This window comes from Netta rufina, assembly GCF_964035555.1.
Source record: "Netta rufina genome assembly, chromosome: 8".
Lineage (NCBI taxonomy): Eukaryota > Metazoa > Chordata > Aves > Anseriformes > Anatidae > Netta > Netta rufina.
Genome location: NC_140131.1, coordinates 12,042,023 through 12,068,517, shown reverse-complemented (window position 1 = coordinate 12,068,517; position 26,495 = coordinate 12,042,023). Strand labels below are relative to the sequence as shown.

The window sequence follows — 26,495 nt, the reverse complement described above, 5'->3', positions numbered from 1 at the left end:
TTTTAAAGAGGAGAAGATGTAATTAAATAACAGCTACGTGCTGAAAGTGGTAATTTTCATGGCCACTACTATTAATTTTGCATAACTTGATGTGTAGCCAAGTATCCTATTGCCTGATAAGTGTATGGGACCCACTTTACAGTCTTGTGTTTTTCTTATCAACAAATGGGCTTGCAACTCTTACTTTGCCTGATCTGAAAGGAGACGGAATGCCTCCAGGGAATTCAGCATTCCTGAGTGTACTCAGCATTTATGGCAGTATTAATTTATATACATGAAGTTTGAATATTAGTAATGTCTTAAATTCTGGCCTTCAGAGGGAGTTAATGTGATTGCAAAAGAGCTATCAAGATGGGAAAGGGCACTTTCTTCCTAATTAGTAATTCCTTTCTGCTTGGGGTACGTACTTTAAAGGAGTGCTACATATGTGGCTTTAACAGCAAACAAACTCCATGGTGAGGTATATCACAGTTTTTGCAACGCTACAAGTTGATATTTTATTGTTTTAGAGGGTCTTATTATTAAATTTATGCATCTTTCTTTAAAAAAAAAAAAAAAAAAGAGAAAAATAACTTAATTGAGGGAAGCTTATAATAAAACAGCAGCTGCATATTAAACATAACAAAAGCTATTACAAAGATATCTTCAGATAGGAAGCCTTCACCACAAGGCTTGTTATGCTGTTTTTCAAACATAAAGAACTGGAGGCTGTGAGAAAGGTGGTGGTTTCCACAATAGCTTGATTGTTGGGAGGAGAAAAACATGCCCCCACTTTCATTGCGAAGGTGTATGATTCTTTGTGAACACTGTCACTTCTTGGTATGCTGTCATCTTTTATTCTGCCTACATATATTTGGGGAAAAAGCTTGTGTTAACCAGTGACAAACTGATTCAAAGTAACTTGCTATTCACATTTGATTGTGTTCTTTTCTAACTTGTGCATATGATGTTGAAGTATAGAAAATGCCCAGAGAAATTATGAATGTGTTGTGACCTATAGGAAAATGTAGATTAAGTGTGTGGAGTTTGAACTTGAATATGTCCATGCATGCTTGTTTACAAGGAACAGTTTTTTTGGGCATGTTCCCGATCAGCAGATAAGCAATGGGGAGCTAACTGCCAAAGCTGACCCAGCTCCTTCTTGTGAAGATCAGAGGCTGTCAGGGTCAGGCCAGTGTGGTTACACCTTAATGAGATAATGAAGATGTAGGAGGGCTTCTACCACCTCTCCATTTTTCTAATCAGGCTCACAGCTGTGTAAAGAGGTTGCAGCCAGGAGCTGTGTGGCTGCTCTCTGCAGGCTCCTACCATAGCTGACTGTGCAGCTCCCTGCTCAGCAGCAAGGTCAGGGAAAAGCAGAGCATCTGTGAGCTGCAGCAGGACGGGGCACGAGGCCCTCCTCGAGACAAAGTCCTAACTGCAATGGTCCAAACAGATGCATGTTATTACTGGGTTTTGCACTCAGCATGTATTTTGTTAATAGCAAAACTGCACACCACTTTTTGTTGGCCTTTGCATACAGAATCTGAGTACTCGCAGTTCTTCAATGTTAGCATGTTTGTCAGTTATGTTATTATTTCTGAGTGTAGTACATATTGCTTTAAAGTTCATTCATTACCTGTGTGGTGTCAAGAGTTGGACTTGATGATCCTTAAGGGTCCCTTCCAACTCAGGATATTCTATGATTCTATGATTAACTGAACTAATAAAAATGCACAGATTTAGAGATCAGGCGTATTCCATTGCTCAGTGAGATGTATCTTGGAATCTTTTGTGTGTCAACTTGTGATTTCTGGTGCAAAAAGTGAGCAAATATCTATAACCAGGGTACTAGACAGAGCATAAAAATTACATGTAGTTTGGCATATTGATTTTTCTGTAAGCAAACTGGGATTAAAAGGTCTGTGTGCTCTCTTAGCACAGATTTCTATTCCATTATGTTGATTCAGTTGCCTGTTAAATTGTATAAAAAGATATTGGGATAAATAACTTACTGATAGCCCTGCCGACTTAGGCGGTCACCTTTCCTGCTTTATTGACTGCAGAAATGCTTCATGGAGAGTCATTCAAGGGCAGGAAAAGAGTGCTCTCAGTGGGTGGGGAGAAATGACAACTGCCTGAGCAGCACTTCTGAATATTTAACCGCAACCTGCACTAGATCGTAAAAAGATCTTCCAACAAACTTACACCTGCTCTACCTCAGGCCCTAGTCACCCTCAAACTATGAAAGACTGCAAATCTATGCATGTGATTCAAATGTACTGGTCTGGCCTAGAGCACAGCAGCACAAACGGATGAATTAATGATGCTAAGGGAGCTGGGACTGCCATGGGGAGCAAGCAGGGAGAGGAACAAGCAACGTGAGCAGTCTGTGAACTGGCTTTGCTGGCAGAAGTATTAGTAAAGGGAAAACCATCATACCGACAGACTGGAGTGTCTCTTCTTTAAACCTGCTAAATCTTGTGAGTTTATCATACAGCAGTGACAGACATATATTGCACGCTATGAACATCAACATAAAATGCCAGCAGCAGAATTTACAAGAATATCACCATTTATTTTAAAATATTTCAATTTATATACCTTGCTTTTGTAGTGGGTATTAGCCTTGTGTCATGGATATCCAGTGTCATAGGAAAGTGCTTGTAGGTGAAATCTAGCTGTACAGTGGAGCCTCAGAAGTCAAAATTGAAAACAAAGTAATCCTAGGCAAACTATCTTTATATTCAGGCCATGATTTTTGGAGGCCTTGATCAATTTGGCAATTCTACTAAGGCTACTTGAATTATTTATACAAATACAAAAAGCTTAGCTTAAGAACATAACATCTGAAGGCTCCTCAGTAGCACCTAGACTAAAGTCCTGAACAAAAGATTAAGTGAAACCATGTAGGTATGCTGCTGCTACTTAAAAATAAATAAAATATTTTCTTCTGAAAGAGGATTTTAATGAAAAAACAACCTGGACTGCATGTCTTGGGGGCATCACTGAGGTTTTATCCCTGCTAAAGAAAAAACGTTGGAGTTCTTTACATGGAAAGTCAGAGAAAACAGCTTTCATCAGTTTTCACAGTTAGCATGTGGACTGATTTGGATTTTAATTATTAGTACTACTCATCCTATGCCTATCTGATTGTAGAAGGAGCTGTATTGCAAGTACTGAAGAATAACTTAGAGAGCTATTCTGGTAAAACCTTCTAGTCAAATCAGGGCTAAGTTCAGTTAGATAAAGTTGTTCAAATCTCAAGTCTCTCTGACTGCTTTCTACTCGAGGTATGAAGGGCTGAGCCCGTCCAGCTCCATGCACTTGTTCTCAGCTGTCCACTGAGATGGGGTACTTAGCCACTGAGAATTTCTGGGGTGCTCCCCCTACCCCAGCTTGCATTTTCTTGGAAAATTATGTTCTGCTCCTTTGAGGTTTCTTGGAAGTTTTTTTTTTTTTTTTCCTTGCATAATTTTTAGTGATCAGACTCGAGTCATGTGTAAGGCAACTTTGCTGCCCAGGTAAATAGTATGTGTTTGACTAGTGTGTATAGTGTTAAACGTGGAGTGCGTGAGGGTCAACAAACTACTGATGCAGATTTACTTGCCTGAAAAGGCCCCAAGAAAAATGACCCTGTGGCCACTCTGACCTAGCGCCAGCAAAAAGTCTGAAAAATAACACTCTTTATCTTCACTACCTGGCTCTAGCAAAATGAAGATTTTGCAGCCAAATGAGAGACCTTGGCAATTTCATGTTGGTAACATCAAAAAAGTAAAATACAGAAAAATTACCCTCACACCTCACATCAGACTTCAAGAAGTTTTTTGGGAGGTTATTTTTGGGAAAATTTTTATCATTCTACATAATCTGTTGAAAAGTACTGCATGTTTGGACTTAGTCAAACTTTTTATTATAAAATTTTCCGTGAAGGAAACTTGAGCTTTTGATTAAGCTGTTTTTTCCTCCATTCCTAGAAATAAGTTAATGGAAAATCTGAAATTGATTTAAGGACAGGAATAAATAGACAAGAGGTGAATTTTAAGTTTCAAGCTGGAAGATGACTAGTGGATGGTCTATTTAAAAAAAAAAAAAAAAATCTAAGTGGAGTTAAAAACCACTCCTTGAAAAGGAGAGAGCACTCCAAAGTTATATGAGAAATATGCCTTACCACAGGCAATTTTAAAGACAAAATTCCCTGAGCTGCTTCACATTTTTTTAATGTCTGTACAAACCAAAATGTAATTTCCCAGTAAGATATGTGAAGCAGAGAGAAGGGAAAATTTGTCACTGTGGCAAACAGCAAGAAGACGTACTCCAGTAAGTGTGGAATTACAGTTTTCTTGAAGGTTGAGAATTAAGTGTTATGTATTTTTTTTCCCCTAAGAGAAGTCTCCAATGAGCTGTTTGGTAACCTAATTATGTCAAACGCATCATATGCAATATATATCTGCAATAAACTGAGTCAACTCTTATTTGGAATAAGATAAGGTAAGCTAGAATTACAACACACAGACATGCCATCTACTAACAGGATCTTCTTAGGTTGGAAGGAACCTCTTGGGATTTTCAGCACTGGTAAAGTATGGCCAGCTGCAGCAGGCTGACCAGGACTGAGTCCAGTCAGGTTTTGAGTACCTTCAGGGATGGAGACTATGGCCTCTCTGGGCAATCTATTCCACTGTTTGACTACCCTGACAGCAGAAAAACAGGTGTTTCCTTGTCCTCAGGTGGAATTTCTTGTGTATTAAAGTTGTCCTCACTGCTTCTTCTCCTGTCACGGGGTGCTACTGATAAGTGTTTAGCTCCCTCATCTTCAGTTCCTCTGTTCAGGTGCTTCAGGCACACACATTAGTAAGTTTGCCCTGGAGCCTTCCTTCTCCAGGCTATTCCAGCTCTTGGCCTCTCACAGACTTGCTCTAGCAAGTCGGTATCTTCTGCTGGGGAGCCCACAGCTGGAGGCAGTCCTCCAGGTGCAGCTTCCCCAGTGAGCAGTAGGGAGGTCATCTCTCTTGACCTGCTGGCATCGAAATGATTTTGGAAGTTTTATTCAGGATTCAGGAGACATTTATTTATGACTCATTTCAGAAGGCACATCTCCTTTTTTTTAATTTTTTTATTTTTTTTTTTTTTCCTTAGGAAAATGAACACACAAAGTGACTTACTTTTTCTGTAACACCCATATTTGGGTCTCTCTCCTTACGTCCATTGAAATGTACTGATCTTGCTTAGTTTTGTAAAACTGCTCTGAAAAACTGATTTTTTAAAGAAAGCAATGATCCTTTCCAGCTTTCTCTTGAAACTTGTTGGTCTTCTGGTTATAATGTTTTTCAAAAGGCTGTTCCAAGTGTTTGTGGCTTACGTTAGTCATGTTTATATAATAATGGATATTGACATGATGGTTTTCCTCTGTGGACTTACAGAAAGCAAATATAAAGTAAAGCTTGAATCTCCGTTGACTTTTAATGCCATGTTAAGCAAATGTGGGAGTGAAACTGGTATTTACAGAAGATGTTTTGTATATGAAGAGGTAAAGAGACCTGACTCTTTCATCTAAACCTTAAAGTTATAAGTCAGAAGTCCAAGCTAGTAGTCTTAACTAATGCCTGTGAGACAGCTCTGTCATGTGGGATCACACAGCAGCGCTGTAACTGCAGAACTAAGGTCACTTTGAATCAGTTCACACTTGGACATATTTCCTGCTCTGAACTTTACACAGCCATTGTTAGCATGGCCAGTGCCAGGTTAAGAACATGATATTAATTTCTACCTCCTTTTCCAAAGACTGCACCACCACTGTCGTGTAAATACTCAGCCAAACCCTTCTGCCAAACTTTAAAAGAAATCATAGAATTAAAACCAAAAGCCAAGGATTTGCGAATGTAGCAGTTAGATAAGGAATCCTACTTACCAACTACAAAAATGATGTTTGATTTCCTCAGGTCTTCTGAAAAATCTAAGATAAAAATACAAATTCTTGAGTTAGCAGCACCTACTCATTTTCGTCTTGCCTACTTTCCATAGTGATTTTTTTCCCCTGGATTTGCTTTCTGCTATAATACCATGCATACCAAAAGACACAATTATCTTGCTTATTTATCCCCCAGCCTTGTAGCTGTTGCTGCAGATATATTTAAAAAAAAAAAAAAAAAAGTCACCTGAAAACTAGACCTTGCATATATACATTGACTTAAATAAAAAATGAGAAGCAGATACATCTTGATGTAATAATGTGCCTCCTGAGCCATTGCATCTTTCTTTGAATGTATAATTAGATTGTAATTGGTACAGAAATGTGTCCATATCCTATTAAGATTATATTTGGTGTACTACATCTGAGATGTAGTCTTAAATTCCTTTGTCTCAGATCAGCCAAATAATGTGTCATTTTAGCATCAAAACTATTGTATGCAGTGAAGTGCTACCTTTTACTGAAGCTTTTTTTTTCTTTTTTTTTTTTTAAAGCAATCCCTTCTAGTCTGAGTCCTAGTTACTGCCCCAATTATACCAAGATAGAGGGCAATCCTGCACCATCTGAGCCTGCTGGAATTTTATTATGTCTTTCAGTAAACCACTTCCAACACACATTCATTTACTACATATAATTTTGTTTAGTGTGTTATGTAGAAGCATCTACATCTCTTACTACATGTGATTAGATGTAGAAGGTTTTCATTAATTATTATGTTCATCTTGGACTCTTAGCAGCTTGTACTTTCCAACAAGCTTTTCATAACTGCCAATGTCTGAAACCATCTATCTGATATAATTAACAGTCATATTTTCAAATAATTTTGGAGTGTAGAAATGTCTTTTATAAGCTTTGTGTTCAAAGAGAATTTACATGGTAATATTTTGAGACAACTTTCACACTATAAATAATCTGAATTCATTTTCCTTTTTATGTAGCTTTTTAAATATAAGGGGAAATAAAAGGTTTCAAAATTAAATGTGAAATTATACTGAAAAAGAAACTCACCTCCTGTGCTCCCATAACCAGAAAAACTTGACTGATCCTCCTCCTGTTAATTAAGCAATTGACAAATTGAAATAGATTTTTCTTGAACAGTTTGCATCACTTCTGTCTACTTATCTGTATGTCTGTATCTTCTCCATTTTATAACCCTTTGAATTTTAATGTATGTTGAGACAAGATTAACAATGTCACAGGAATGTTGTTTCAAGTCTGTACAATGTGAACATGGAGAAGCAAAGGTAACTGGAGGTGATTCACTGGCCCACACTGGTTTCTGTGCTTTGTGTGCTTCAGTGTCCAGCTGCACAGCTCCAGCCCATCAAATAAGCAGCCACTGTGCACGCTGAATTGCTTTGGGAGTGTGGATGATAAACTGTAAGTGCTGGAAAGGCAACGCTGGAGCAAGTGCTAGAAGTGAGCTACAATATGAAGACAAAATTAGCCTTTGGTTTAAACCAACTTGAATTTGTTGACCTTCAGAACGCAGTGCAAGCTACAACTTGTTATAAAGGCTGCTAAACTAAAAGAGGGATCACACCAGGGAAATGGGAAACTTGGTATGGTTGGTTGTTTTTTTTTTTTTTTTTTTTTCCCCTGGTGGTTGGCCATTTGGGGTTATTTTGCCATGTCCTGTATGGTATAACCTACAAAAATTTGTGCATGCTGGCCAGCAAGAGCATCAGAGTGGGAATTATTTGCTGTTCATATAAATCAGAATTGTATACGTATATGTAGGTTGTAGTCTGGGTTATGTAGTGCCGATACATTCACGTTGTCAGTGCCATAATCTAGTCTATAAAATATAGATAATAACCTTGCCAGTAACATGCATGTATTACATAATCACTGCACCATATCAGCACAGTACATGTTGTGCTAGTCCCCTCAAAATAACCTTGTGAATTCTATGTATTCAACACTAGTGCAGGGTTATCAGGCTGTAGTCTTTTGGAGTTCTCCTTCAGTATGGTGTCAGAAACGCCCGCTGTTAGGACCGTGTATTGCTGCGTGCGTAGATTAAGGGGAACGAACAGCATGGTGACCAGAACAGATAAACGCTGGCTGCTGCATTTTGCAGGGCTCATGCACTATGCTTTCAGGTTTCTCCCTGTGTTCCCATTATCACTGAAACACAAGCGCTCTTCATTAGGCTGAAGTACCATTACACCGACCACGCAGAACACTTTCATTCTCTGATTTGCAGTGATTCTCAGCCTATTATGCTGCAGCAGGTTTGCCTTTATCTTCTTTCAGAAGGAAAAAATAAAGTTTGCAAGAGTATTCCAGGGGAAAAATGTCAAAATGAAAGATTTTTTTTCCTACAACTCAAGTGACAGAATTAATCCTGCATTTTTTTTTTTTGAAGTAATAATACAATAAAATTTTTGACCCTCCAAAGGATATGTTACATATAAAAGGCCTGGTTTTAGATTCAGCTTCTTATCATGCCTTTGAAGGTTTATGAATGCAAGTCACTTTAGGGACAAAGTTTAGAGTAAGGTTTCTTTAAAAATCAAGATCACAGTCACCAGTTTACCTTGTGATCAAATGAATGTGGCATTCCTTCTTTCAAGTAATGCTCTTTTAAATAATATACTTTGTTCTCCCCTGTAATTGCAGAATGAAATTGCCTCTAACCCTGGTGGGCTGCTCAGAGCAGCAGGTGATAATAAAGGTCCATTTAAGTCAGGAACAGCTCTCATTTTTTAGAGCTAAAATATGTAAGAACTAGAGACAAAGGTGAAGCTAAACAAGCTATCAGCCCTTTTTTTTTTCTTTTTTTTTTTTTTATTGTTATTATTCGCCAACCTTATCTGCTTTAATAGACCAAGAGGTTAACTAGCTAACCACTCATGTTCACATAAGGAATAAGGGCTATGAAAAGCCATTGAAGTAGATTCTAATTACAGTTCAAAAGTAGGTAAACAAGAAGTTTTGGTCACGCTGACCAACACAGAAATTCAAAATAAGAAATCCTGTTTAAACCAGTACCTGCTCATCTTTCAGGTATAGAAATAGTGGTTTTGAAAAGTAATTTTTTTTCCACTTTTTTTTTCTCCCCTCCAAAAGGCACCTGTTCTATAATTTTAGGGGGACAACTCAACATCCAGCTTGATGTGAGTGGGACTGCTGGCCCCACTGAACTTCCATGGCAAAACAAGCTCTCCACAGTTCACAGAATAAGTCATGCTATAAAAACATTTTTTTTTCCCACACAGAATTCAATGGCACCTAGCTCAGAGTGGAAAGAGGTCCTGACAGCTTGGTCTCTAGGGGAGCTTTGAGAAGTGCTTGGAGGAACAAATTAGAACAGTGGGGCCACAGTCAGTTTGGATAAGGTGTTCACAGCTTTTGTTATTCTGTTAGTAAGTTCTACACAGAACCATTTCCCTTTACCCATTTCTTCCTAGTCTCCTCGAAAGTACAATCAGTTTTCCTGCTGATTTGGGTCAAGAAAGCCATACTTCACAGCGTGGAGTCCTTTGTGGAGAGTAGGAGGCTGGCATCCTGGTTAATCCCACTGTGCTCATGGTTTATGTTTGACAATACTTACTTCTAACAGCATATTTCTAGCAAAAGGTCTGTAACCTGTGAATGACAGAACCTCTTTTGGCTTGAAAGCACTGTTCCACCTGGTTACCAAAGTGCTTTGGAAAATAGCTGTTGGATTTAGCGAGTGACCGCATACAGGAAAGTATCACCAACTCCGAAATATAATTTACACAACATCACCATCAGGAATACAGCGATAGAGCAGCAGAACAGTAGTGGTATTCTAGGTGTAGCTGTCTCCATTTAGCTGAAAGCAAGGTGAGGAAGACAATCTTGTATCTAATGAGCTCTGAAGAAAGGTGAGTGGTTTGTAGTTCCAGCAGCCTCTGAAGCCATGTAATGTCTACAGATATTATCTGGAAACATCAATTAGTGCGGCACAGCTGATAGCAAACCCTAGAAGGAATATTCCATCTTATGCTTCAGCAGGTCAACCAATCTCTATCACAGATCTGGATAATATTCAACTTGCAAGTAACTTTGTATTTTGTTTCTGTGAGAATTTTCACCCTTTCTTCTGAGTTATTTGGCAGAAGTTAGAACAAAAAATAGTAGCAAGACCCTAACTATGGCTGATCTTGGTCTGAAGGCAATTTGTATGTTATTAGCTGAATATTTTACACACATGTATCTATCATATTGTGCCATACCAGCAATTCTTTGAGCAAGTAAAAATATATATATTAAAAAAGGGGGGTGGAGTGGGAATAAGGAAAAATCAAAATTGATCTGTAAATAAAAAAAAAAAAAAGAGCAACATAGGCAAATATAACTATACATGTTGTCATACTGTACTAAAGTAGAAAGTACAAGCAAGAACTGATTATAGTTTTATTACAGTGATGTCATCAGCATCCCTTTAATGGGGATGTAGGTGTATATAACCACCAATTTCTCAGCATGCTGTGGTGGTGTAGATCTCCCTTTGCTGCTGTTAGGTATGTGAAACACTTATACTCCTGTTGCATTTTATTTCTTCAAAGAACACTACAGTTCCCCATAAATCATCCCTGAACTTCCTTTGGGAATGGAGGTAATTGCAGTATTTTAATTTTAGCAGAGATGTTAGGTGACTTGTCAATAAGAAATAATTATATGTAGAAGTAGAGCCATGTTTAGGACTTAGATTTCCAAGTTTCACTTGTTTAGTTCACAATATATTTGCTTTGAACTCATTTTCCTTAATAACATAATATCATCTAGAAACATTTGAAATTTAATTTAATGCTTCTACATCTAGTACCCTCAAAATCAACTTCAGCTGTCAATTAAATACATTTTCTCACTGATTAAGAATGGTCAGGGATATCAGAAAGCAGTATGAGGTCCAGCACCCTCAGGATATACAATGTCTCTGCATGAGCATGGTCCAGTCTGTCACTGTCTGCGTGGTTGTAGAGTCTGACATCTCTTTGCAACTGCCTTAGTAGGTATATGCCTATCTGGCTGGTCTTGCAGATTAGACATGTGCAGCAGCCTCTGCTTTTCAAAATCTCGTGTCACTGACAGGTGCCCTTACACCTGCAGTTTGGCTGCACTCAGACTATAAAGCATAAAGAAGCTTTAGGAAGCTGAAGTTAAGTGTGAGAAGAAACTGGGGCTGGTCAGTGCTGAGCTGTAGAATTTCTCTTCTAAATTCCTGCTTCCCTGTAAGAATGAATGTTTGGTTTTGATGAGATACATAAAACCGGCAAGTAACCCAGTGTATGGGCAATGGTCCCTGGGAACAGATTTTATGAGCCATACAGTTGCTTGCCTTTAAATTTGATTTGTGACTCAAATCACTCTTTGAGGCTGAGCTGCTTTCTGCAAGCTTCGCGTTGAGTTATGCCTCTGGAAAGGGGGGAGCTGCTGTGCTCTGACCTCCTCTGGTCCAGAACTAATGAATATGTGTAAATAAGATAAGATTCACTATGAATACACTCTGACTTGAAGGCTTTTCTTTCCCCAAAAGGCATATCTTCTTATACAGTTCATACTGTTCAGCAGAGTGGAGTTATTTGTGTCAAAAGGGACTAATAGTAATTAAGATGAGAAAACAGTGCTAATGTTATTTGAGGTGATTTTTGTTTGTTGTGCATACAACCAGGAACTGCAGATAATATATATATTTTTTGTAATAGCATCCACAAAATGCTGACAGATTATTAGATTCCTATGATTCCCCTTTACCTTTGAGTTCCTACCAAAGACAAGAATTTCTATGTCACTTTACTTTTAAAATAAACTTCATTATCCATTCTGAAAAGAGAAGAAAATAATACCCATACAGAGATGGAAATGAATTTGTTTTTAACCATTTGTTATAAACCAAGATCGTGCTTATCTTGATTTAAAGGATATGTGGGTCGCTTTCAGATTTTTCATTCTTGTTCTTGATAGTATGAAGAAAAGTACCCATCAGTAGTTTAGAGGGAGAAAAATTGCTATCTGTTTGCTGTAGGTATGTGGTTTTCTTTAACTTTCTGTAGGGTATTTTATGACAAAAATAATATGTGATTACTAAGAAAAAAGCATAATTTATTTAGATTCATATTAATTTCCAGGCACTATCATGATAGATAAAAAAATAAAAATAAAAAAAATCAAAGAAATTAACTTTGAAAGGGCAAACTGAAAAAACAAGACATGCTGTGAGTACACCTTTTCCAGCAGGGCAGCAGCATTTTGCATGATCGGAGCTGTGTAAGAATGTTCTGGTAAATCACACGCTTCAGCTGCAGTTTGTGCAATGTGTTAAACATCTAACCTCGCGAGGACAGCAGTAGAACTTAGCACTAAGTCCACCACTAAACCGTGCTACTAAGTTAAAGGTTGGACTAGATGATCTTAGAGGTCTTTTCCAACCTGAGTGATTCTATGATTATATCTGAACTGAAGAAGAACTGGGGCTTTTAAAATACACCTTTGTGCTTTGCAGACAGTAGAGAACACTCAACAGCTATATTTTCTGTGCATAGTTATTATCTATTGCTCATTTTAAAATACTTTATGTTACAGTTGTTACTTTTCAGTAGATCTATTGTTATAAAAAGTTCCTAGTGCCTACAAAATTATTGCCAGAAAAAATTACATATTTTTTTTCTTAATCATTCCTCTTTTCTGCACCTCGTCATCACTCCTAAAACAATTCTCTATGTTGAGTATTTATGCTTCTTGGTGGAATTTCTCCCCTGGGGGCTTTTTGTTACATTAAGCCACTGCGGCAGAGAAAAGTGCAGTAGGAAACCTGCCAGTGCATTTCAACTGCGGACTCGGTGCTGCTTCACTCCCGGTCTTAGGCTGCTAACAATGATGCTAATGAAAGGATCCCTCAAATTATACACTGTTGGTGCTGTCTGCAGAACTGGAATGCAGTTTTGTTTTTGTTTTTTTTTTTTTACTTTAGGTGATAAAGGCTTTTCTGCAGGACAGTCTTAATTAGATTTCTGGGAAGATTGTGCTGCAAAGATGTCAAAGGTTTGACGAGATTCAGTTATGGTGGAACTCAATGACCCATTCCTTGGAAAGCACTTTTCGTTCAGGGTGTTACTTCCCAGAGATAACCCACAGTGGTGTGCATCTGTTTCCATGAGTTGTTATTGTTACCACCCATTTGTCTTGCTAGTGTCAGCCCTGCTATTTTATGAAAATGAAACTCAGGGACAGGTGCAGTAACCTGTGAGAAGTAACCTGTCGTTAGTCTTAAAGATTTGTTGCAGCAATTCAAACCATCTTTTAGAACAAAATGGCCAAGGAGTCGAGGGCAGGGTGTAACTTTCACTTGTAATCTCCTGAGTTTTCTAAGAACATTTAATTTTCTATATGATGTATGTACTCCTTTATTTCTTTCTTTTAGATGAAAGTGTGTCGTCTGTTAGCTATGTCTGCAATGGTCTGTGTGCTCAGAAGTATTTCCTATTGCTTGCTCCCTTCCAAGCTCAGTGCAACCCATGCCCAGCATAACACACTGCAGAGTGCACCCAAGGCTCTACACAGTACCACGTTTGATATAAATCTCTGTTCTTTAAACTGCCAATTGTAGTTTAGCACTGCAAGTGAAGGAAAAAAAAAAAGGGCAGTTTTGTTTCAGGATGGCACTGCAAAAATTAGCAAGCACCATTGCCATGACTGACAGATGATCAGGTCTTGAGACAGCGAGCAATGGCTGGGGGCAGTGCTCTGCCCTGATCACGTTAGGCATTACAATAAGCAGACACGTGCACAGGCACGCAGAGTGCTGATATATGGCTCTCAGAACTGCAGCAGGGAGAAAGAGGGAAGAAATGTAGACCCAGGAAATGTAGCTAATGAGAACAGACCTTTTAAAATATGGAAATAGAGCATTGCCTGAAAGAATTTGGCATGGAGAAGGACATGAACAGGGTGTTGTAAAATAAGACCAGCATGTGGCCTCACATCCTGTGATTTGCTGCTATTGAGACAGAATTTGACAGCTGTGCTCAAATCTTCCTCTCTCAACGACCTTTGAGACAAGCTTAACTTTTGACCATGCCTATTCTAAGTTTTCTAAAACACTTATTTATGTTTTATGGGTTAGTTTATAACAACAAGGAGCTTCTACAGTATTTATAAAGAAGTAATCTGCTGAAAAGGATTTTAACCATGAGAACACTCCACTGATCCAAGAGGCACCACTGTGAAAGAATTCTAAAACCAAACCACTTCCCTCTTTATGAGCAGTATTTAAGCCCAAATTACTAAAGATTACACAGTCATTTGATACATAAGGAGGAAAAAGACACCAAATAGGAAACACAGAGTTTCAAGAAAATACTTAGAGGATTATTTGTGTCTCTATTATGCCCTGAAAAGCCACCCTGCTGTTTCAATACAAATAAGTTATTTAAAAAGCACTTCTCTATCCCATATAGTAAAATAGCATCCTTGCTATCATTGCAGTTTAAAATGTCAATATAAAATTCTATAGTGTACTTTGACAGTGATTAGTAAATATTAATATTTTCTACAGAAATGTTTCTTCCTTAATACTTTAAAATATAGGAGTTGTTGATAAAATGCTTTGAAGGAAGGGCTTTGGTAGTGGTCTTCTGGGGTGCTGGACTGCGTGACCAGAGCCTGTCCGTGGCCCTGTCTGAGGTGCCTAAATCTGGGGAGTGGATTTTAGAAGTGCCTTTGTATTTCTTTAACAGCTTTAGGTGCAATGTGAAATGTTCTGATGTGAATCCTATTTGCATTAACTGTGTGGGATGCCTGATATTCTCCATGAATTATACAGGTTCTCTGGGCTGTAAAGGTAGATGTGTAAAAGGCAGAACTCACAAACTTAGCTGCAAAGTTGTGTGTTTCTTTTTTTGTGCATGAAGGGAGAAGGCCTCTAGTTTGGCAACAGAGAGGCAAGCTGCTATTAGGAAAGGAGGTATGCTATCCTAATACTATTTCCAGAAAAATGAGGGTGAGGCATGATAAACTGTAATGCTTTGTTCTACAGACACCTTGCACAAGTCACAGAGCTGCCTGAGTTACTGCAGAAGTATTCAGTGAAGCATAAATGTGGCACACCTTGAAGAACGATCCTGTCACTGTCATTTAAATCTTCAGTAATTCGCCTGAGCTCACCTTCCTCGTAACCAAGTCCTCACTGAGGAGTAATCGTGTCCTGTCCTGCCCACCACAGCTGCAGGAACAACTTCTAGTTCAAACACAGGAAAGATGGAAACACAAAGATTTCACCTAACCTTGACAGTTCAGTCCCCTCTCATACACACATTGTCAGAAAGTAAAGCTAAATAATGTTGGTAAAAGGAGGAGCAAACAACTGTTTTCTGGCATTCCAAATTAAAAACACAGATTGAATTTATGGAAATTTTTCTTGCCCGTTTTGCTATAGTTTGCGTGGGGAGAAACCAAGTGGATAGCTTTCTTTTATATGCCTGAGATCAAAGTGTACCATGGTGATATTGAAAGAGAGAAATAATTCTTCAAGCTTGCAGAATGATACAGAAACACCAAAATGCAGTTGATTTGAGCTTATTAAGTGAGCACTTTGTAACAGGCAAACTGTAGTACTTTGTTTCTAGAACTGATTTTTTTTTTTTTAGCATTTAATAGGGTAGTTTCCATGGCAACTTGAACTGAACAGATTGTTCATTGACTTCAGTACATTTCTATTAAACATCTTTTCTCTGTAGTTAGGCCTGCCTCTCCAGCTCTTTCATCTATTTGGATGCTTATGCATGATTGTTTTTTGTTTGTTTGTTTGTTTGTTTGTTTTTTGCAGATATGCTTAAACTGGATTGGACTCCACCTTTCTTTTCTCTTTAACAAATACAAATGTTGAGGGACAGTTTCAAAACTGTTCTCTAAGTTTCCAAGAGTCCATATTCTTTTCTGTGCCACACTCCAGTTTTTAACCAGTTTCCCTGTAGAATCAGAATCTGTGGTTCAACTTGATGCCACTGTTTACCAGTGAAAGAGAAATACACACTGCAGGGGTGTTTGGTGCTAGGAGGAGCCCAAAGGACTTCTGGGTACTTGTGGTCATTTTGATCAGGCTTGTGATTAATGCTGCACAGCATATGCAAATAAAACTGCCGTTATACCAGAAGGTCCCTATATTCTCAAGTGAAGAGAAAGCACGATTTATATAATATATTGCAGGTCTGATCCCCTTAAATAACTTAATCACTGTTTGTCCAATTTTGAAAGGCAGCTTTAGAAGTCCCAATGAAAGTTATTCCTGCTAATGGAAACGCGTGGTTTGCTCTTTGCTGTATTGTAATGTCAGCCTTGGAGCACTGTGTCTAAAGTGACTGAATCTTCTAGGCGTAGAGAAAACGGAGTCGAAACACAGTTAAAAATGGTATAAAACATTGTAAATACAGGAAAGTCATCTTTGGTTTAATCGAGAGAGTTTTAATTACAAGAGGCTTTAAAGTTGTTGTTGCTCAGGCATTTTAGGAACATTTGGGTTCTGCTTGTGCATTTGAGAGGCTTTCAGGGGCTTTTCATTATCTCTCTTGAATATTCAAGTTTCAAGCTAGGATAATCGGTCAGGCCAGAAATGTTTTTACACTCTTGGTAGCAACGGAGCCTGTTTTTCATCAGTTTGCTTAAAGCTTTTCTCCTGCTCCCCTGCAGCCTCGATTTGTATGTGCTCTGGGCGGGAAGCAACAGTGAGCTGCAAGCAGAATTGTCACTGCATGGCAACAACTTTTAATCAAGAGGTTGTTTCCTCTCATTAGAATGAGAGTAAATCTCTTCAAGACCTTTTTTTCCTCCACTACACTTTGTTTTTGCTTGTTGCTTTTCAAGTGAGCTGTCGCATTTTCTAATTATAAAACATTCTGCGCTTACATCAAAGATTGGGTTATGCAATTTACTTAATTCAATAGATTGCTTGTCACGGCTGAACAGAAAACCTTTTGTTATCTTTCAGTCTTTTTTACATCTACTTTTCCTAGATCTTTGACATACTTGGGGAAAAAAAAACAAAAACACAACATACACGCACACACAAAAACAGTCTTTCCTTTGCATATGCCATTGCGTTTATGTAATTGCACAAGTAAATGTGGTCTAGCACTGGGAGGGTACAGAAGAAATACCTCAGTTATAAACTGGTAGTTACCCTTGAGGCACAAAAATGTGTTTTCATGTTCTGTAGATTTTAAAACATGTTTGCTCTGTCCCCCAAAACACAGAAAATACAAAAACATTGGAGTTAGATAAAATATTTTAAACAATTTTACTTGGACTTTACCTGATGTTTATTACCCTGATTGTCATATTTCCCAAATTTTTAAGGTTTCAATTCCACAATTACTTGGAGTGTATTCACTACACAATCATAGAACTTATAACTGTATGTTATAAGTTCTTCTTTAGTTAGCTAGTCTGAGGAATATTTAGACTAAGATCATCTTGAAAGCCTTGTTTTCACAAGAAAATAGTTGGATACTCTTTTGTTCTGGAAGTCTTTTATACTATTCACTGATGTGATTTTTTTTAATGCTCCTTTTTGGCCTGAATGCACTTGAAATAAGCCAAATGGTAGATTTCTAATTAAAAAAAAAAAAAATCCAGTTCTTAAAGATAAAATTTGTCTGATCTTTGGAAACAAGTGGCATTATATCAACAACCTCTCTGTGAAAGTTGAGAAATTGAATGGCAAATAAAAATGAACACAGTGAGCAGTGAAAACCTGCCTCCCACTTAAGAGCATTCCGCAACAAAAGGCACTCCTTGTTAAACCAGCCAGGCACTGTTCATGGCAGCAAGTTCTGCAAACTGAGGATGTTCTAAAAAGCCCAGGTCTTCCCTCATCAGAAGCTGTGCCATTGCAATCAAAAGTGAGTGGCCATAAAGATATTTCTGTGTCTTAATATGGGTGAAAATATTCATCAGCTTACTGTGCTTTGTTTTTCAACCAAGTCATGAGTAGTGTAACTGTTGCTCCAGCAAATGGTATAAGGAGTGCTACCACGTGGATCACCTGGCAGGTATTCCTAGTGAGAGGTACTAACTGCTTTTGTGTTATTTGTTTGGTAGTATTTATTTTGGGCAGTTGTTCTAGACAGCTAGCTTATTCTTTATGTAATACTGGATCTGACAGCTACAGATCTGAGAACAGAAATTAATATTTGTGTTCTTTAGAAATGATTGGTTTTTATTTAAAAATAATGTCAGTATTTCCCTTTTGCCTTTCAGTGCTGTAGGAACGTAGTGATCACAAGTGTTCTAGTTCCTGAGGAAATCATGTATAGCCAGTAGAAAACAGATCAGCTTTTTTTTAATTGTTATATGATTAAAAAAAATAAAAACAAAAACTCAGAAAAAGCTTGAGTTTTGTATTATACATACTTTAAAGGAATGTTTGATCTCCCCTGTGTGTTCCTCTGGAGAAGCTAGAACTTAGTCTCAGCTAGTGTTGCTTTGCACTCTTTCACTGGTAGGTATGGACTGTTTCCAAAGCACTTCCCTGTACTTCAGTGCACTGCTAGGTGAGGTGATGACTACACGGGGAGGGAAACCACACCATGGGTCTCCTTGTTCCTGCCTGCGGGTGGGAGAGGTAATTCTGGCAGAAGCAGCGCATGTCCTGAAGAGCTTGGATAATACCTCATTGCCTTAGTTTACACTGGAGAATTTCCTACCTCATTCCAAGAACAAATAAATGCAAAGGTGTCTGTGTACGTCTGTTTCAGTTGTGCCAAGTGCTACTCATCCTCAGCTGTGGCTTTGTCTTCAGTACGCGCTGTGTACCGCTGTAACCCCCAGCTTCTCTTGCTCAGTGACTACCAAGATGTTCTGCTAAAACTCAACCATTTTTAGCAGCTCAGCTGTGTAAGGTTGCTTAGAAACAAGCCTTCTTATCCCCCACATTCTCATGACACATTTCCTATGCAATAACATCACTGCGTGACACATTTGTATCCAGACAAGTGTTCCTTTTCCACTTGAGATTCACAGTGTAAAGGTTGTTGGTGCTTCACACAATTCGCAAACAGCATGCGGTAAATCACTGGAGTATTAAATCACTGCCACAGTCAAAATGAGCTTAAGTTTTGAATGCAAGCAGTTCTTCGCTCCAGAATTTAGTTATTGATCTTTTCTTCCTGAGAGTAATTTGTAATTTTCTTTTTGAGGCTGGCTAACTGGAAGGTATTACAACTGTATGGTAATCACTCCCTTCTTTGCTTTGGTATAGAATACTTGCTTCATAACAAAATTTGGATCCTAAGGGCATGTTTACAGTTGCTTTCTCCCTTATTTTCTTTATTACCGTATAAAAGAGCCCATACAAACTGGCTATAAAAATATTAACAATAGAACTAGTTACACTTTTTAGATGTCACTAGTAAGTGTCAATTCTATATACTTTGAGCTGAAGATGGTCATTGTCAGCCACTTGGTATTTGCATATCTGTTTATGACTGAAGGATTTTTAGCACTGTTTTTACTTAATTCTCCTTGTCTGTTTGGTAGTAGTGTTGCACTTTTTCCAGCATGGCAAAGTGTCCATCTGGCAAAATAACCAACCAACCAAACAAAAAACCAAAAAGCCACATCTGGCAGAAGGAGTAATTCCTATTCACAAAGACTACAAGGTCCCATAATAGTCTTCTCACTTAGTCTCACGTAAGAACCACATGCAACTTCATTCAAAGCTATAGTCAGTGCTTTTATGGACTGTGCAATGTATCACTGGGGAAACATATAGTTGGAAAATATAAATTAGTACAATTTTCATATATTTCTTAATGTTATTTTGTAACTGTAAAGCTCCTTGTGCATGTTATTTTAACAGCATTTCAAACATTATGAACCAAGAGTGTAATTTCCACAGTGTTTTTACTCTGCCAAAAGGACGTATTTTGTTGATAAAAATGCAAAATTTAGCATCAGCAGAATCCAAACATGATTTAAATACGTTTTCCTGCTTTATAGGACATAAAGACCTATAAAGACCCTGCTCTAAACAACATGTACAGTCAAGACAAAAATGAGAAACTAAAGAGTTTCTTGGGATAGAGAAGATTTTATGAAGGATTTATGAAAGAATGGAATTTAAAATGGGATTAGGAGACAAAAGCATGCTGTCTGCTTGACAAGAAGACAAACTGAAATAACTGTATCAAAAAGAACAGTAAAAGGATCACGAATTAATAGGAATCAACAGGGCTAGAACATGCAGCGTGTTGCAGGTGAGGATAGAGTATTGCACTGAATACAGTGAAAGAAAATGAATGAATGGATGGAAGGTACTGGATGAAATTCAGTTTTATTGGTCCTGATTTTATCACTAGCTTTGAAATTTTGCAAGAAAATATGTCTTTCTGATATAATGGAGAAAAAGATGAGAACAGTCTCAACTGCATTTGAATGGATGATAACAAACACTAACATTCTTTGCCAACTTGTTCACAACTCTGGGAAAATAGTTGTAGTATTTGTGAAGAAAGAAGAGTCATGCAAAATTGAAAGACAGAAACCAAAACCTACAAAACCACCACCCTTACGTATGGCAGTGTGATAGGCAAATAGCTTTAAAAATAAATTCTTTTTAATTATAAGTCAGTCATTTAGTGCTTTAACAGCACTGTAACAACAGTAATGCTTAGTACAGTAACACGAATAATGCTTAGCACAGTATCCAAGCCATGCTTCATCTCATAGGACATTTTACTTTTACTTCTAGTACAGTCTCGTATCTTTCACTGCCTACAGAATCATGATGTGGTTGAAATTGGATGGGTTGGAAGGCAACCTGCTCCAGTGCTCTGTCACCCTTATGCTTCCCTGATGTTCAGCTGAAAGTTCACATGTTCCAGGTTGTGCCTGCTGCCTCTTGTCCTGGCATTGGGCACCACTGACCAGAGCCTCGCTCTGTTGCCTTTTTACCCTCCCTTCAGATTTTTGTACACATTAATGAGAGTCCTTCTGAGCCTGTTCTTCCCTAGGCTGAACAATTCCAGCTCCCTCAATCCTTCCTCACATGAGATACTCCAGTCCCTTCATCATAGTGGCCCTTCACTGGACTCTCTACAGTAGCTCCATTGTACTGGCATCCAGAACTGGACGCAATACTCCAGATACGGCCTTATCAGAGCTGAGTAAAGAGAAAGTATAGGCTGTATATACACTTTGAATAGAAAAGCTGTTTTCAACACACTGTAAGCATTTGTAATTATTTTTATAAGGACTTTTCTTTTTCAAGAGAAGTATGTTTCATTTGGTTTTAGTTGTTCTACTTTTTTTTACTACTTCATATTTTCATCCCTCTTTTGAGAATTGTTTTATTCTGTTCTTAAATATATTGTAGACTTGCAGTGCATTCCAACAATTCTTTGCAATATTTGGCAACACTTTGAAATTCACAGAGGATTCTCAGCAGTGTATATAGTAATGACAGATATGGGCTCTTAACAAATATTCACTCTTCTTATAATCAGAAAGCAACATTTGTGTGTCACAAATTTACTAATATTGCACTTAAAAGCACTTACACTTAGCTACACTTACAGTTCAGCTACCCTGCTTAAACAAATTGTATAGCAGTATATACATAATCTAGAAAACTCTCTCGAGAGAGGCCGTATATATATATAAACTTACCTGGTCTTCAAAGTCAAATTCTGTATAACCAGGATCTCCAGAATCCATAATCAGACTGCAATCTAGTTCATTTGGCCCTAAAATAGGAAAGTAAATTTGACATTAGAAATATTTTGGAAAATTTCACTTTGTGATGAAACACTCTGATATTTCTAATTATTTGTATGTATGGAAGATCTGTGATCCAAGTATTTATTCAGATGTGCTAGAAAACCTGGGTGAACAGTATTCTATTAAAAAAAGCCTTCAAAGCATCCATAAAAACTACCACAAATCTTGATAAGGGACAGATCTACTAACCAGTGAATTGTTTGAGCCAGCTTGCAAACTAATTGGGCAGTGTGTTCTGCCTGCCCTGACTTGCAATTGTAACACTGCCATGGGAATCTTAGCTTAGGGAAGAATACAAGCCAGAGTTAGGAAACATAAAGGAAGTACTGACTAATCAGCAATTAGCAAACATGGATACTGGAGTGATGTTGATGGGGGACTAAAGCAGCATGCTTGCAGCAGCAATAGTCCTTGTTTCTCTCCCACCCTTTCCTAGGTGACAGCATGATTCTGTCCCTTTGGTCCATCATCTTCCTGTATTGGGATCAGTAAGTTGTGCAGCCTCTTTCACTTAGGATGACAAAATCCAGTTGCTTAGAAGACTTGAGCTGGTTGAGCTTTACTAGCTTATATTTAGCTGGACAGCTGAAGGTGCAGGATAACAGAAAATTGGGCTTGGTATTTTGAGGAGTCGTGTGGGTGGGTAATCACGGCTAAATAAGAATGGGAGGATTAGCCACCTTTCTTTCTATCTAAGTGTAGCAAGGATGTAGTATGAACATCACATTCATTTTCTGGCATCACCAGCCCATGCAGTTTATCTCACTCCTGGGCAGTGAGGAAGGAAAGTCTCCTGTGCCATCCAGATGGTGCAAACCTAAACCACATCCTGCAAATATTCAACTCATTAAAATGTCAATAAACATGTGCAAGCAAGAGTATTTTTCACAGCATTAATAAAATTAGATAATTAAATACTGTAAGGGTACACAGGGTTTTAAATATTATAAGCAGCCATGAGTGGGACCAATAAGAGTCTTCATATGGAAAGCAGCAGGAAACACCAAGAGGCATATAACATAAGTACTTGGTACTGGGCCCTCATGGCCCCAGTCAGACAAGGTCACTGGTGGGGAAGGGGAGCCAATCCCATCCCTCCTGGGTTACAGGTGTCCCTACCCACTGTCCCTACAAGTGCTGGCCTGGAGGGTATGTGGTTTTAAGAGCAGTGTTGGCCTGGAGATGATTTCTCCCTGTGAGAGATGCGGTGTGGATAGCTCTCTGTTACCAAGCACTATTAATAACAGATTTTGCAGTTCAACTTGTGCCAGATGCATTTACACATTATCTGCTTTTGTTTGTTTTTAAAGTTTACATAGTAATAATCTATGTAGGTGGTGAACTAAATGTTGCTGAGAGAGGGAACGGAGGAGAGGAACTGGATGTCATGATGACTAAAACCATAACTGCTTGGCAGAAAGGATGGTCCAGGGTACCTTAATCCATATTAGAATTGTAGCCAAAGTCATCTTTGCAACTCTTTGAATTACATAAGAGGCACCAGTGAAAGACTTGGGCCTACCATCTGCTGCTGTTTTTTGTTGGTGTTTTTTCTTTTTTCTTTTCTCTAATATTCATGTATACTTTAAAAGATTGTTTAAAAAAAATTATATAATTTCTGTCATACAGTGCCACATATGCAGCATGTTCTCTGGCATATACTTTGCAGTCTTTTGAAAATACCTGTCTGTAAAAGATATATGCAAGCAAATTACGGCTACTGAGAGAAGCTTATTATTTTTTTTTATTTATTTACACAGCTGACATCTCACTCTTGATACTGTGTCATTGTTGGTAATATGATTTACCTAAGACTCAACTGCTACTACTAAACTACCTTGACCCATCAATCACTTTTAACAGCACTTGTGTGCAAGTATTTGATTAACTATCATTTAACTACGAAGAGCTGTATCTCTCCCCAGCTAGAAGCATTAATATGAAATATGGTGCTGGGAGCTTAAATGTGAAGATCAGGCTGAAAATGAATACTCATGCATAAAATATCTTAAGTGACAAAAGCCATAATGGCTATACAATGTTAATGTGTGGTCAAGCGTCTTAAGGGCTTTTATCTTAAACTAGGACACCAGCTTCCTTGGGGAAGCATAACTCTTTTCCAGAGAATGTTTGAAGGTCAGGAAAATTGGAAATGTATTTTCTTTCTTGGTTCAATGAAAGCTAACAAAAACATAACCATCTATCGCTGACCAGTGTACAGATTGCCCCTAGTGCTGTATGAATAAGCATGAGTTATTTGCTACTTCACAGTTCAGTTTTTTGTTGGAGGGAGTACATTATGGTGAGTTTAGACTAAAGTTTGCTAAAACAGGTCTTCTATGGGAGGTGAACAGGCTCACTAACCAATCACTAGTACAAGTGGCAGCAAAAGCATGCCAGATAGCCACTGTGCAACATACTTGGAGAAACAGTTGTTCCAGCAATAGGCAAAGCTACTGACAAGGTTAAAGCTGAGAGGAGGGTGCTATGACAAATGGATAATGCAAAACTCCACTCAAAGTTTCTGAGTTTCAATCATCAACATTTTATGTAAAACTTTTGGCAATAATCAGCTATCAAAGGAGAAACAGAAAATGCTGGCTTAAGGAAAGGAGGAGGGTTTGCTAAAGAATTCAGAAATGAACTTGCCCTGCTGTTTTAAATAACTCTGCATCCTGCAGATTTTGCAGTCTTGCAACAAAATAGATGATCATAAGTAATTTTCATTGCATTTTCTGAGTAAATTGTGTCGTTTTCCCTTTGATAACTTGGTAGACAAAGAGCTAGGTTATAAAATAAAATTAACACTTGTTTACCACTGAGAGGGAAGTATTATGGTCTGAAGTGTCCTAGTTCTGTTCAGATGGATGCCCCATTCCATTTGATAATCTCATCTCTTAATTAACTTAGAGCCTTGGTGTGCTTGTATGAGCTGCTCACAAATGATGAGGAACTGCAGCAGATTTAAAAGGGGAAGCTCAACAGTTAAAAATTCAAGAAAATGATTGAAAGCTCCACTGCCATGGAGAAATAACTTGCAGGCATCTGATCTGAAAAGGTACATTTGTGACTTGAAATACGCTTTCTCAATTTCAGTGCATGCATAAAGTTGAGGTAAAGGAAACTTGGTAATTATAATGTGCCCTCTGTTTTCCTTAGGGAAAAAATGGAGAGGATTTTATTATGTACAGTACTGCACAATTAAAAAATAAATCAGTTGGAAGTTTTTATTAAATCTCTGTTAACTGAATAATCAGCTCTCCAGGGAGGAGGGGGCTGCTGAAAAAAGAAACAGCACATCACCTAGTCACCTAGAATGCATTTCCTCCACCCCCCCCCCCTTTTTTTTTTTTTTTTTTTTTTTTTTTTTTTTTTTTTCTAGGCTTTGCATTTGACGCTGAAGGCATCATTCATAAAGATTTGTCTTGCTAGGGACTCAAGAGGATCAGCACTGAGGGAAGAGTTGAATTAATGGGTGGCTGCATTTGTCCAGGGGTTTGCTGACAGCAGTTACTGCGAGGGCTGACAGTCTAGGAGAATAACTCCCTTGTCCCCTGAAGGGGTGCAGGGCTGCAGTCATTCACTTCTTTCCCCATGAGGCTGTACTTTTAAATTTTGTGTTGTATTTCAGGCACTGTTTGTTGTTCCCAGGCTGAATTCCCCAGGACTGGTAATGGAAAGTTAGGAGGGTATGGCTGTTATGGGCTCGTGTGTGGTTCCTACCAAAGAAATGTACCCCAGAACCTAGGGCTGCAATGGTCATAAACATCTCTGGTCCTATAAAATACTTCAGCGCCTGGGTGTGTGTCACTTTCTACAAAAGCATATTCATCCTGAAGTTTTCATAAATGCAAATGTCAGGCCTTGCTTTTTCACAGTTCACCAAATTCATTTACACAGAGAAGCCAAATTGTACTGATCTCTCTAAATTTAGTTGCAGTTAATTTAACTTCCCTTTGCAAGGTAGCTATATACCATCATGGGAGGTAATTATGCTCCTTAGACATTTGTATTTGGGCAAATCATTTTATGTATTTCCAATCCTTGCTTGAATCTGTTACTTATTTGAAGTCCTGGTAGCAATACTATTCAGTGTGGTTCATTGGCTTGAATATGTCCATACTCATGTTTTAACAACTATAGTATTTGCACTGTCTAACGCTGTCATAAAAGTAATGTAAGACTATCCTGTGAAACATGTTGCTTCTACTAATAACATGTTTAAGCTCAATACAATAAAATTGTCCTTTTATGTTATGGAACATGCTCTGAAGCACTGTATTAACTTAGTTAATGCATGTTGCATATAAGCACTTAAGCAAGAATGCTTGGAAGATACGTTTTCAGTGTGATAGAATACAAACGATTTACTAGAGGACTGATTAGCATTAGAATGATTACAATTTCATTTGTCTCTCAGTAAGATGCTTCTAATACAAATTTTATTGCAACCTTATTGAATTTCCTGACAGGTTGTTGCTCTTAGCAACGGTCTTAATATGTCATAGAATGCCACAATGAGAAAATTTGTATTATAATCCATAAAAATTTGCCATTGTTTTCTTTCAGCATATAACGTTATACAGTTACGACTGGATCTTACATGTACATCATATGAATTAGTTTGATGTGAAGACATTAAAATATTATACTAAGTCTCTGTTAGCCACCAGGAACCAAAATACATTACAATATTGCTACAAGGATTAAAAGCCAAAAAGTGATTAAGGGAATGCTAGCATTGCAGCCTCTAGAAATTAAATACCTGGTTCCATAAGATCACTAGAAATCCTACTTT

At 38.0% G+C, this 26,495-nt stretch overlaps 1 protein-coding gene across 1 annotated transcript in view; it reads right to left on the bottom strand.

Moving 5' to 3' along the window:
• Nucleotides 1-26,495, bottom strand: part of AK5 (adenylate kinase 5) — a gene marked incomplete at both ends in the record, with an annotated part of 92,446 nt that overhangs the window by 17,296 nt on the left and 48,655 nt on the right. Inside the window, 3 exons of the mRNA XM_084291102.1 lie at nucleotides 5,891-5,935; nucleotides 6,959-7,001; nucleotides 21,587-21,663. Of these exons, the coding sequence (XP_084147228.1) occupies nucleotides 5,891-5,935; nucleotides 6,959-7,001; nucleotides 21,587-21,663 (165 nt within the window). The remainder of the gene's footprint in view (nucleotides 1-5,890; nucleotides 5,936-6,958; nucleotides 7,002-21,586; nucleotides 21,664-26,495) is intronic.